Consider the following 14,051-nt stretch of genomic DNA (forward strand, 5'->3'; position numbering starts at 1 on the left):
CATATTGATGTGTCTTAAATAATGATACTTGAATGCTGTGCTATCTTTGCATATGATATATACATCCTGATTTAGAAGATAAGAAGTCAGTATAGGTTTACTTGGATTTCTGTATAATTAGCTTCCAAAGTAAATATGTTGATCACATCTTTGGTTGATTATTATGGTCTTCTACTGCTGTTATACTAATACTTTTCCCATCTCCAACTGGCTTTACTTTTTGCAGCTTTGAGCAGTAATTCAGTCCCCTACGCCTCCCTGATTGGCTCTGTGTCCTCCCTCTCTAGCCAAACCACCACTCAGTCCATATATGATAATAACTCTCTCCCACGATTCGCTCGAAAAGGTCTAAACATCTTTGTCTCTTTATTTTCTCTGTTAAAGCACTGTAATGGATGTCTACATCAGTCCATTTCCATTTCCAGATAAGCCTAGAGTCTGTTGTGCTTTTGCATTTCCATTCTTGTCATTGGGGGTGCCTCATCTGGATAAGATCACTTTAATTAAGATCACTTTAATTGTCACCCACCTAATCCCTCCACAGAATGTAAATTAGTTTGATTCCACCATTTATATGGAAAAGTTCCAGAAGTGGGCTCCAACATTTTGGTCCAAAGACCTAATTATATCTGCAACAAAGAGTTTCTATTTCTAAGCCAACTCATTTTTATGAGATCTTCCATTAATATTGTAGTTGACTGGAAGCTATAAACACTAAAACACCACCTATTATAACCTTGTATTAAAATGATTATCTGGAAGAAGCGAAAGAGATTTTTATTTAACTTACCAGAACCATTGATAATTTGACATTTGAGATCATGGAACTTACTGGGTGGCTTTCAATAAATGGCACAATTTCTAAAATGCCCATAAAATAATCACATGTCTTGCTGACTTAATGGTCACCATTCCATAACCTAATACCTTCCAAAGAGTCCCAGGACAGCAGAATGTCAACATGGCCTCCAGTTTGAGCTCCTCCCCCATTCTTTTTCCTTTTCAGAGTCTTCCCTGGGGGCATGCTAGTTCAAGTTTTTCTAGCCAGCTGGAATTTTTATCCCTAAGATATGAGTCAGTGATGTTCTTTCATGGTACTCTTTAAAATTTAATAACAGAGAAATAGAATGTACATCACATGAAAAGTGAGAAAACAGTGGAAAGAGAGGAATCACCAAAATTAGTGGTGGATTATTTTAAACAGAATTTGTGAAACTAATTTATCACTTCAGCTGGCAGACTGAACTAAGATGTGCTGTCCCTGTCACTGCTTTCTTTCTTTTTCCACCCCCTTTCCCTCCCTGTCCTTTCACCCTCTGGTCACTCTCCTGCTTTCATTTCCCATTTGTGGACAAAGATGTTTACACCTGAAGTAGATTGTAGGTTTTACTGGTGGTTGAATAATGGGGACCTGGGGCAAATACCACAAAGATGTTAATGTGGCCATTTATAAGTGTCCAGGTGAAGGCCATAACCCCAACCTCTACAATCTGCTGCTAGTGGAAACATTTTTGAACTTCAGTTTGGTGTCTGATTTTGTCATCAGTGATTATCGTCTATGAACTGTGGTGCATGTCATTCTTTGTGTCCATGTTTGCATGTGAATGTCAGTCACCTCCAGGTCTGTGAAATATTAAAGCAATCTTAATCAAGTCTCAATGTCTAGTGAATCCTGTAAAAACTTACAACATTTTTATCAGTCCTTTAAAAAAAGTATATCAGACTATCCATTTCATTTTTTTAACATTTTCTTTCTATTTTATTTTATTTACATCATCATTTCCTTTGCAGGTTCAGATGATTCCGGTTACCCTGGTAACCTTCATTCTTCAAGTTAGTTTTCCTTGATTATGCATAAATCACTTTATGTTTCCTATCAAGCTACTACTCTTTCCCTTTTAGGCCTTTCTCAGTGTCTGTTTTCTTAGTTCACTTTACACCATTTAATTCCACACGATTTCCATTTCACACAGTGCAGGAGAAGGAGTTTGAAATGACATAACAGTCATTACTCAAAGCAGAAGTTGACATCAAGCCCGACTGTCAGTTTTCTCTGCTAGCTAACTACATCGATTCATAGCACAATAACGCTTTCTTTTACACTAGGAGTGTTAGTTTGCGGATTATGCTTGGTGACTTTTCATTTGGCTACAAAATTCATCCTTCCAGAGCATGTCCTGCTTTGAGTAACCAAACTATCTGCCTGCTTCCTCACATTAAACATCTTTACTACTCACATATTTCAGGCCATTTCTAACGATAGTATTCTCTGTATTTTGGAAGAGTCACCATCATTTTCATTTGTTTTCAAATGTGTTTCTTCTTTCCTTTTAATAGGTATGGCTAGCCATCCTCCAATTCCTATCTTGGAACTTGCAGATCACATTGAAAGGTTGAAAGCAAATGACAACTTGAAGTTTTCCCAGGAATATGAGGTATTTCAGTGCACTTATCCTTGAAAGTAATTTCAAGAGTTGCCACCCTCTTCTTTTTTACTATATTCTTAAAAACTGACTTCATTCGTGTTTTTTTTCTTTTAAATATGACACTGAATCAAATAGAAAAGTTGATAGTAAATAGGCAATTGAAAAGTGTCTACATAATCAATATAGTAGTTGTAGTTTTAAGATGTGTTGAGTATTTTATATTGTCTTACTTAATGAGGTTGATTTTCTTTTCTGGTTTTAAGTTCATAGGATATATTGACTTGATAAGCTTTTTTGTATACCAGATGGGTGCTAAATATTGAATGAATTAATTCATGGCCAGAAGCCTCCCTGAAAAAGAGAGATGACAGGGAATACATCGATTTCTCTGTATAGTTTTCCTTGACCTGAAAACCCTTTAATAATGTACACACACGTATATGCATTATTTTACCCTTCAGTCTTAAAAGAATGCTAGAATTAATATTAAGATCATAATATGTTCCTGGAAAGTTGCCTATTTAGTATCTTAAAATATAGTATACTTACATAATATCTTAAAATTCCAGAATCCTTGTAAGTTCTGTGTGAGTTATTGATGAAAGTAAATGAAAAGTCTTCATATATTTGTGTGTATTTGGATATTGTGGTATTTATCAAGCAGAAAGTTTTTAAATTGGATATTTTTGGCATTGCTCAGTAACAGGAACTCATACTGAGACCAGCTCATGAAGTGATAACTGAGCAACCATTATTCTTTTTGTTCAAATTTGACTTAGCACAAGATAAAAAGGTATCAAAAAAAGTCTTGTTGTTGTGCCAAACAACAAAAGGTTGTTGGGTACCTGAGCAGTCCAAATACTGCCATAATGAGTTTCTATTGATTTGCTTAATGGGAAAGTCTTAAAACATACCCTTGTTACCCCTCTTGGTTTCTGTTGTATCAGCTTTTTTTTTTCCAAGTTTTTATTTAAATTCTCGTTAGTTAACATACAGTCTATTAGTAATTTCTGGTGTAAAATTTAGTGATTCACCACTTATATACAACACCCAGTGCTCATCGCCACAAGTGCCTGTTATATCAATTTTAAATGTGGCTTTTGAACTAGGTGATCTCTTAGTTCCTACCACTTCTAATATTCTTAAAGGATTCTTTTTTTTAAAGATTATTTATTTATTTCAGAGATAGAGAGAGAAAGATACTATGTGTGTTCAACTGTGCACACTAATGGGGGGAGGGACAGAGGGAGAGAATCTTCAAGTAGACTCCCTGCTGAACATAGAGCCCATTGCAGGACTCCATCTCAGAACCCATGAGATCATGGCCTGAGCCAAAACCAGGAGTTGGATGCTCAATTAACTGAGGCATCCAGGTGCCCTGAGTTCTAACATTCTCCCCTTTCAGAGAGAACCTCTAAGAGGATACCCATCCTCAAGTGGCTAGATGGGTATCAAGTATGTGAAGAAGATCCATGTAAGAAAATCTGAAACAGTGGGGCCTGTGGCAATCTGGATATTTGCATGGACTTTCTGAAGTCTTCAAATTGTCAGTTTTTCATTATTTTAAATTATTGTGCTAAGGAAAACATATCTATAGCCCCATAGACCTCTACCCTTAATATCCAGATAGCCTTTTTATTCTATTTGAATATCCAGCATCTTTGTCAACTATTCAATAGAACACAAAGGGACTATATTTTTCTGATTTGCTAAGATATAAATATAGATATATATATATATAGATATATATATATATATATATATCTATATATATATATCTATATTAATTCTGTTCCCAGAATTCATAAGAATACTGGTAATTTTAGGAAACTCACATTGGATTGTGAATTGTGTTATTTTCTCAATTTGTCTGCTTCTTATTCCTTCCCTGTTCTTCTTGGTCATAATGGCTATTTTTAGATTATGTAGTTTTTTAAAAACGGTTTTTGCAGGTTCTAGTTTAGGGCTTGAGTCTGCAAATTAAGTTTAAAAAAGAAAAAAAGAAAACAAATCAGATGATATGTGCTACCTGAGACAACATAAAGAAACACTTAGAAATCTTTTACCTTTTCAACCTTCTCTTTATTGTTATCATGGCTCTTCTTATTCTCTTGCTATGTGCTACTTTCTTCATGGCCCCACTTTAATACTTGATTTGAGATTTTGGTTGATATAATGGGTTACAAAAAATTATAAATTGATAGCTAAACCTAAAAGTCAGTAATTCATGCTCTATCAATATAACTTTAAACCACAGACAATATTTACATCATTTATGAAATCTGTTATATACATTAACTACAGTAACCAGCTTCCTTTTAAAATGGAATTTCTCTAGAAATACCACACATAAAGATACTATAATGGTACTCATTTAGCCTTTAAATCAGAAGTGCTCCTTAAAAGTAGTTATGAACTGCATGCTGCCAATGTTCCCATTAAAAACTCCCCCAGTAGCCGTTGACATGATAGCCCACACTGACTTTCACCATTTATCATGACGATGGTCTGTGATTAAAGCTCCCTGGGCATGAATTGACTCTACTGTGCCTTAACAGCCATGAAGGAGATATTTAAGTGTTTTATTCATTTGTGATAATAAGATAAAGACCTCTATGTAATATTTTAGGCCACAGAGCAACACTTCTAAAAAAAAATTTTTATTTTACTTGTTATCTTTCATATAAATCTGAATAGATTTTTTAAACTAGTTTTTAGTGAAGAAAATGGAAGAAAGACAAGGCACATTATCTTCAAACATCTAATTATTTTGGCATAATCACTGTGAATTAATGATTACTCGACCTCTCAAGAGGCATGACACTAAATTTTTTACTCTAAGACTGAAACAGAGGTTAGAGTCATGGAGGCTGTTTACATTGATTCTGAGGTCAGAATAGGAGGAAATAGATTAAGATTACCCAGCATTGTTAGATCATGTGAGAACTTCCTTTATTGTAAAGGAAATTGGGCTCAGATATTGAATTTAATGACACCTGGGAGAAAGAACTTGAGAAATTAGTAGCAAGAACACTCCATCTTGGAAATATTTATAAATACTTCTGGTTTCCATTTTCTGATATGTGACTGTAAAGTTTCACTAGAATTTAAGTAGTCAGAATTTGAGGATGTGATCTAGAATGCGGCGAGTAAAATTTTCCCTAAAGTTGCTATCTGTCAAAGCATTGCATTAGCTGTTGAATCTTTGAACTGTTTCAGAATAGTATATATGGGTCTCACCAAACAAAGGCTTAGCTAATGTCTGAATCTTTTGGAAGTGTAATTAAAATTCAGATTTCTGGTCCTAACACCAGGTATGCTGGTGCAGTAAGTCAGCCATGATAACCAGGAATGTCTGTTTTATTTATTTTTCCCCTTTCATTGAGATGTAATTGACATATAACATTTTACTAGTTTGGGGTATACAACATAATGATTTGATATATATGTATGTGTGTGTGTGTGTGTGTGTGTGTGTGTGTGTAATACACAATGAATACTGCAATTAGTTAACATCTATCACCTTACATAATTACAAATTTTTCTTATTGGAACTTTTAAGATCTATCTTCTTAGCAAGTTTCAAATATAAAATATTATTTACTCTAGTCATCATGTTATACAATATGTCCCCAGGACTTATTTATTTTATAATTGGAAGTTTGTACCTTTTAACCACCTTTAACCCTTTTTGCCCTATCTCCCCACTCCACCCCAACCTCTGGCAGCTACCAATCTGTTCTCTATTTCTGTGAGCTTTTTTTTTTTAAGATCCAATGTATAAGTGAGATCATACTTATCTTCCTCTGTGCTTATCTTTCTCTGTCTGACTTATTTCATTTGGTATATTGCCTTCAGGATCCATCCATGCTGTCACAAATGACAGAATTTCCTTCTTTTTTATGAATGAAATATATATATATATATATGTATATATATGTACACATATATATATAAGAAAATGTTTTATATATATATATATATATACATATATATATATGTATATATATATATGACATTTTATTGATCTATTAGTCCATCAATGGACACTCTAACTGTCCCCATGTCTTGGCTATTGTAAATAATGCCACAGTGGATATGAGGATGCACATAGCTCTTCTTCAACTTACATTCCCACTGACAATGCACAAGGGCTCTCTTTTCTCCACATCCTTGCCAATATTTATTTCTTGTCTTTTTGATGCCAGTCATTCTCAAAGGTGAGAGGTGATACTTCATTGTACTTTGATTTGCAATTCCCTGCTAATTAGTGATGTTGAGCACATTTTCATGTATCTGTTGACCATGTGTATGTCTTCTATGGAAAAATGTGCGTTCAGATCCTCTGCCTATTTTTTAATTGGCTTGGATTTTTTTTTAAATTTTGTTTTTGTTTTTGTTTTTACTATTGGGTGTTATGAGTTCTTTGTACATTTGAAGTAGTGACTCCTTGTTAGATATATAATTTGCGAATATTTTCTCCTAGGTAATGTCCATTTTAAAAGAGCAGTTTAGGTGACTTTGATGCAGGTGCTCTGAAGACTTTAATTTAAGAAACATCATTGGTTTAGGGTAATATATGACAGAGCATCATCCTCCAGTTTTCATTTCACGAACCCCTGAGATAGCAAATAAACCGATGTTTAAGATTCATTTGACATGCATCAGAGTCAATATTAACATTATCAATACCATATACATAAATCCTATTTTATTAGACTGATCATAAGTAACAAGATCCAACAGATTATGTAAGGGGGGAAAAGAGGAGTTTGCTTTATTTATTATAAATTATCTATTACAGATTTATTTATTATAAATTGTCTATGATAGAGCCAAAGGCTAACAATATAGATATGCTTCAAGAACTGTTGTCTGGATTTCCTGACATCCTCTTTAAAGTTTTCATCCTTGTGTTTTTATCTGGACTGACCTCATTCTTCCCCTTGTTAGGCCAACTTCTTTTGTCTCTCCCATCCACATATGAAAATATGACCTCTGATCATGTTTCCATTAACAAAGCATGCTCCTGAAGAAAGACACCTTTTTTTTTTTTTCCAGTCAAGTTCCAAATGCCAGAGAACAAACTCTGAACTCCATTTAACTCATTTTGTTATGGAAACACATATGAGGACATAGCTACTAACAGTCAACCCATATACAAATTCCTCCTTCCTTGGATTAGAAAGAGGGAAGTTACTATGGAAAGGGGCTTGTGAGCTGGGAGGAAGAACCAATAATTATCAACCAAAGCATTACAAAAAAGCACTATACTAAGTTATGGGAGGAATACAGAAGTTATAAGAAACCTTTACTTCCAACAAGTCTAGCAGGCAAAATCAAATATATACATGCAAAAGTAATAAAAAGAACACCAAGTTGCTAATCTCAAATACTAATGGAATGAAATGGAATGCTGTTAGGATTTAACAAAGATCAGAATGAGATGAGGAACTGGGAACAGCATTGAAGAAAAGGTAGTTTTGGTAGTGGAACTAGGAAGAAAAAGGCTGAGTACCATTTTGTGGAGGGAAGGATCAAAGGTACATTTAAAGATGCTCTGTAGTTTTATGTTCAAAATATGGACTACAGAACAGCAGCATTCACATCACTGGGAGCTTGTAGAAATGCAGAATTTTAGGCACAAGCCCAAACCTACTGAGACAGAATCTGCATTTTAACAAGACACCCTAGTGTATGTAGAGTCAGGGGAAGCACTAAGGATACTTGCTATGATGGAGCAAATAGTTTCTTGTGGAGAGTAGGGCGAAATGAAGTCAGGAAAGTAAAGAGGGCCAAGAATTATAATGAGCTTTCATTGCCAGACTTACCATTGGCAAGGATGGGTGGATTAATGGTGGAAAGAATATGAATGTGGGCTTTGGACTCAGATAAATTTGTATTCTGATTTGAATACTTGGTATGCCTGTAGCTTTGCACAATAATATAACCCTATCAGTTTCTCATCTGTAAAATCTGTTGTTATGAGAATTAGGGAATATGTGTGTATATATGTGTGAATTTCAGGACACACATGAAGTGTGTGTTTGTGTGTGTGTGTGTGTGTGTGTGTGTGTGTAAAAGAAGGGGGTCAATAATGACAGCTGAAAAGTTGCACTATTTTTACATAGCTGATGAAAGATTTTGTAGAGAGGTAATTTTATGCATTTATTAATAAATTGTGTTAAGTATGCTCCCTCATTGAACAGACATGTTATTGAATGACAGACATGTCACTGAACAGACATGTCAATGAAAAATTATAATAAAATATAATCAGTCCTATTCTAAAAGTGTTTCACAGTATGATGAGAATACAGAGCACACTTGCATGGCGGTTTATTGGAAAATTAATCTGACAGCAATGTATATAATGGAAATAAAGGAGAAACTGGAGACAGGAAGAACAACTAGGGGAGTGTAAATTGATTCTTACATGTTCAAATTACTTAAACATGCAAATAACATTGTTAGAATTCTTACTTCTGCACATTGGTGCCACAATCCTTGGTATTGTAAGAAGTTAATGACTTAGAAACAGCCTTATCTCTTGGTTATATAGATAAGTCCCTTCTTTTCTACAGCATTGGTTCACTGTTGACTGGTTGTATTTGCTCTACCCCCATTGGTCAAGACCCCTACACAGAGGCAACCCAGTGGTCACTAGCAAGAAAAGTTATAACGTCAGAGATGTGAAACCATCTCCCAATTTGGTCTTCAAGTTGCAGTTCCCCATAGAAATAATGCCCAATATCAACACTTCAGGTATGATGTACTGTAGGTACTTTATAAATTTTATACCTGAATTGAGACAATAACATACTTTTAAATATAGTCACAACTTCACACTTCCTTCCAAGTTCCTAACAGCTGACTTACAAATAGACATAGTTACCCAACATCTAATTTAAAATTAATCATCCCTACCTCTTTGAGTAGTGTTGTCTTAAACACACACACTAAAGCTAGTCTGAAGAGCGGTCTTTTTGTTGGATCAGTGGAGAATGAGAAACTGTGATTCTCAAAGGCCGACCTTTGACCTATTTTGTTCTCACCACAAAAACCCAGTCCCAGCGTCCTTGCTGCCATCTATGGATGTGTATTATCTTTATCTCAACGCTCAAGTGTCCTCCACGTTTAGCATCCAGATGGGCTGAGATTGTCTTCCTGTGCTCATGGCAACACTCTCGCATCTCCTGTCTGCACAGATGATAATGAGCCTTTTATCTGAAGCATTCCAGATAGTGGTGTCCTGTCCTTCTGGTTTAATAACAGCATGTATGTGTCACCTTTGTCTAGAAGGCTAAAATCTTCACAACACTCTAGTGAGACAGGTAACAGAAAAAGATACGTTCTTTCCTTCATGAGTAATGAAGTATATCAAGACAGTACAAAGAACATATATATATATAGACACATTAAAAAATGTTGCTTGTGTCATCTTTTTAAGTGCTGAGAGCTGAAATAGACCACAGAGACCATGTGGTTGAAACTTTCCATCTCAGAAGTAAAGAAAAAGACTTGAGAAGGGAATGACTTGCTCAAGGTCATACATGTGCCTGGAATAGGTCTGAGCCAGGCCACAAACTTCCTTCTTATTTTTAAAAGGATACTGTACCTTAACCCACCTGCTCTAAAGACCTAAATATTTTACTGTTTGTTTCTTACTGTGGCCTGATTTACAGGGTCCAGAAACCTAAGTCTTCAACTAGATCAATATTTATACTGAAAATTTCTATGAAAATGTCATGGGTACTAGCTTATACTTCATGCCTATTCCTGGGAAAACCCAGAGGCTTTCCTGACATGCTTCCTATGGCATTTCTTTTCTCCATAGACCATTTCTTCATTCCCAGTGGTAAATACTATATTTCTTTATAGAAGGACAAAATTGTCATCAAAAGAGTAACCACAGAAGAGAATATTCTGTTTTCCCTAGGAATAGGCTTTTGGTATATATGACCTTGTGTTCCAGAGTGAGGCCTAAATGTAGGGCTAAAGCCTTCATTACTAAATGTTTCATAAACCTCCAAGCATTCATAATGCAAAACCACTTGTCATTTATGTTTTTAATTAGTTTATAATTTATGTGTAAACTCATGAGGATGGACATGCATTAGAGCATTACACAGATAAAAATAAAAAAAACTAGACACACACACAGAGAGAGACTTTTTCCCAGCTTTGAAAGCACTGAAACTTTCTGAAGTAAGAAAGTAGTATGACAGAGATCTGTTTTCATTTCTTATGTAAAGTTGAACAGTAGAATAGACCAGGGAAAAGCCTTCATTTTTAAACATTAGTGACACATGAGCCACATGAGATAATTTTTTTTTTAATTTTGAGCAAATTATGTTAGTTTGTGTAATGGAATGAGAAAAAAAAAAGACTTCATAAAATAAAAAGTAGTAACACTTTTTTTTATACTGGGACGGATGAACCAACTCCCTTCATGGGAATGAAAGGATAAGTTTATAATTCCAAGGTAGAATCTCCTGGTATTCTAAGACAGGGAGCTTGGGTGAGAAAGGTGTTACCCATTCCCTTAAGTACATTTTCCTTATTGGGTCCAACCCCTTGACTGCCATTCAGGGCCCTCTGCTCATTGAGCTAACGATGGGAATAGTGTGGCACAGTGGCTAAGGGCACAGGTGCTGGCATCAGCCTGCCTACGGTTGGCCCCTGGATCAAGCTATGTGACCTTATAATTGAACCTCTCTATTTTACTTTTTTCATCTCTGCAAAGGAAGTAATCATAGTACTTACCTCCTATGTAATTAAAAATAAATTGATACATGTGAAATACTTAGCAAAGTCCCTGATACAAGTGCTTACTCGTCTTAGTAGCTGTTTCATCAAATACATACCATCACTTTTAAGATGCACATCAATTTCAGAGATGTTAAAATGTGAAAAAAAAAAATCCTGTATTAGGACTCAGTGAAACCCTGGACTCTTCCCATCCCTCGCATTGGTCAAATCCATAGGACTTGGTTTATTTCGGTAAAATAAACAATACTAAGAGAAGAAAAAAAAAAGAAAGAAAGAAAACTTGTTAATTTATTGCAGTGTAATTAGCACTTACTATGTTGCCTTTTCTTTTATTCAGATCATCCCCTGTGTTAGAATATAAGCTTCTTCTGGTCAGGTGTTTATGCTTTCTCGGCATGCTGCCGGCCACACAGTGGCAAGCCCACCGCTGGGCATGCAGCAGATTATTAACCAAAATGTGTGTCTGGATCAATTTCTCACTAAATTTACAGTTCACAGATACTTTTGTTGTGATCACAATTGCTAGTACCAGCAACAGGAGCAAAAAGAACAAAGAATGTCTTTCTCTAAAAAGAGCTGCTTTTCTCAGTTGACATCCCAGCTGATGTATCAGCAGTAAAGCCTTATTTCAGAACTTTTCTCTCAGAAAATAGACTGTTATTCTCTCTAGACAGTAAAGAAGTGAATACATTTTAATACAGACCCCCTCAGATTTAACACAAAACTACCTACTGATTAAACTCCCACTACAGTTTTTTATAGTAAAGACGGGCCTGCCAGTTGCCAATCTAAGAAGACGGGTTTTTTTGGTTTTGCGTGTTTGTTTTTGTTTTTTGGTTCATAGCTAGGAACCAGCTTCACCAAGTAAGATACAAAAGTACACAGTCCCTTCTCAGCTGGCTACCATTCTGCATCTTGTAAGCAAATCTAATAGGACACAAAGAAACAGCAGTCCACCTTAGAAGAAACACATCCCTAACCAGGGTGTGTCTATGTGTTTAGTCTTTTATTCTCTTCGAACTTCTGTACTTATTAGAACTTAAATTGCAACCAAACCAAATTTTCAAGTTTCAAAGCTAATTTTTATTTGAACTTTTGAAATATTCTTGTGCTCAATTTTTTTTTTCAAATTTCAAACATTTTCCTTACCAATATTAAATTCCCTATCTTTCATACTTGGACCTTTAATGTTTTGTTTTTCTTTTTTTTTTTTTTTTCCCCTTCTGGGAGTCATGCTCATCTAGAGGGAAAGTCCTATAACTCCAGTTTTGTTTCTCAATCACTGTTTGCACACAAGTTCACCATAACTAATTGGCCCTTGACCATCACTGGACATTGTCCAAATCGTCTTTCCACCTGCTCCCATGTGGAGCTCAAAGCTCTCAGGAAACAATTAATCCTGAAGTATTTCTATTGCCAAAACAAGCTTTCAACTTCAAAGAAACTGTAGCAAGAACTAAAAAAGAGGCTTTTTTTTTTTTTTTTGCGTTTTATTTTGATTTTAAAATGGAGTTGCAGTTTTAGGGTGAGAGTGGTGTGTTCATGTAGAGAGAAACAGTATCAGATGCTGGGGAGAGCACTGGAAGTCAAGGAAAATAAGGCTCATATTTAGACTCTGCCAGTTAGTCACTGTGCTGCTCTACTCTGAACAAGTGACTTCACCTCTTGTGCACTGATTCTCTCTTACTTAAGATGAGGATATTAACCTACTCATAAGGTTGTTATGACAATGACTATATGTCAGGTGCCTTGATTCTTTGTCTTTCTGTACAAAGCAGACTCATAGGAAACAGTAGTGGCCCTCAGTACTGTGAACTTTAAACTCAAGACCTACCTGTTAGTCATTTAATAACACTGCATTTTTTCCCAAGTTGTTTTATTTGTATAAGAGTCCCTTCTTCTTTTCCCAAAAATGGGCTCTATGAAAGCAATTAGAAGGTGAGCAGTGATGAAGATGGACAGTAGTTATGATATTTGCATGTTCTTTTCATATTTTGTATGTAATGGAATTTTTGGAAATTAATCCACATGAAGTACCTAGAAAAGCTCATTTTCACTGAGGAGTAGAACCTGCCTTGGGTCTCTGCTGTGAATCCAAATGCCTCTAGACAAGCTATTTAACTCCCCCAATCTCAGTTTCCTTATTTATAAGAGAAGCAGTTGGAATGCCTTCATTTGTTTGATAAACATTTACTGGGAAGTAAGAAAAAAAAAGTCAAGAAACAAGTTTTGCTCTGGATAAGTCCATAGTCTCCCAGAAAAACAAAACAAAACAAAAAAAAAAAACAGGGGAAAAAAGTGGTAATTATACGACATGGTGATGGTGGGAGGGGAAAATTTAAGAAGGGACAGTACTGAAGTTTTTCCAGAGAGCATGCAAGTTAGACTCGCTGAAGTTTGCTAGGATTGCAAGATCCCAGGCTAAGGGAGATGCACACACAAAGGCATGGAGATGAGAAGGGACATGGCTTATTCAAGGGACTTCAGTGTGTTCTGTGCTTGTCACTGCAAAATCAGGGTCATGCTGCTGAGAGGTGAGACAGGAAAGTTGATTATACTCTTGAAAAGTAGTAACATCAACACTAAGGGGTCTGTGCTAGGTGATCTTAAAAGTACTCTCAAGTCATAGAAATGATTTCCTGTCTCTACTACTAAAGCTGTAAGTACCACCCCCCCGCCCCGAAATCAAATGAATCCATCTATTTCTATGGCACTCGTGAGCACAGCTTTGGAGAGAATTTGAACAATGCTGCAGGAAGGGATTGGGGCCAGGGGAGCCTATTGCTGCCCCACATAATAGGAATGCCGTTACTTATTTCTTTTTAGATGTAAAAAAAAGTGTAGTAGTATTAT

General features: G+C 35.6%; 1 protein-coding gene across 48 annotated transcripts in view; it reads left to right on the forward strand.

Moving 5' to 3' along the window:
• Window positions 1-14,051, forward strand: part of PTPRD (protein tyrosine phosphatase receptor type D) — a 408,131-nt gene that overhangs the window by 294,844 nt on the left and 99,236 nt on the right. For 30 of the 48 annotated variants that reach the window (XM_032845508.1, XM_032845509.1, XM_032845518.1 and 27 more), the window contains 2 exons: window positions 1,792-1,833; window positions 2,338-2,435. In XM_032845508.1, the coding sequence (XP_032701399.1) occupies window positions 1,792-1,833; window positions 2,338-2,435 (140 nt within the window). The remainder of the gene's footprint in view (window positions 1-1,791; window positions 1,834-2,337; window positions 2,436-14,051) is intronic. The other 18 variants (XM_032845526.1, XM_032845530.1, XM_032845529.1 and 15 more) reach the window with 1 other exon arrangement.

The sequence above is a fragment of the Lontra canadensis genome, unplaced genomic scaffold (genome assembly GCF_010015895.1).
Source record: "Lontra canadensis isolate GAN:19392208 unplaced genomic scaffold, GSC_riverotter_1.0 scaffold165, whole genome shotgun sequence".
Classification (NCBI taxonomy): Eukaryota; Metazoa; Chordata; class Mammalia; order Carnivora; family Mustelidae; genus Lontra; species Lontra canadensis.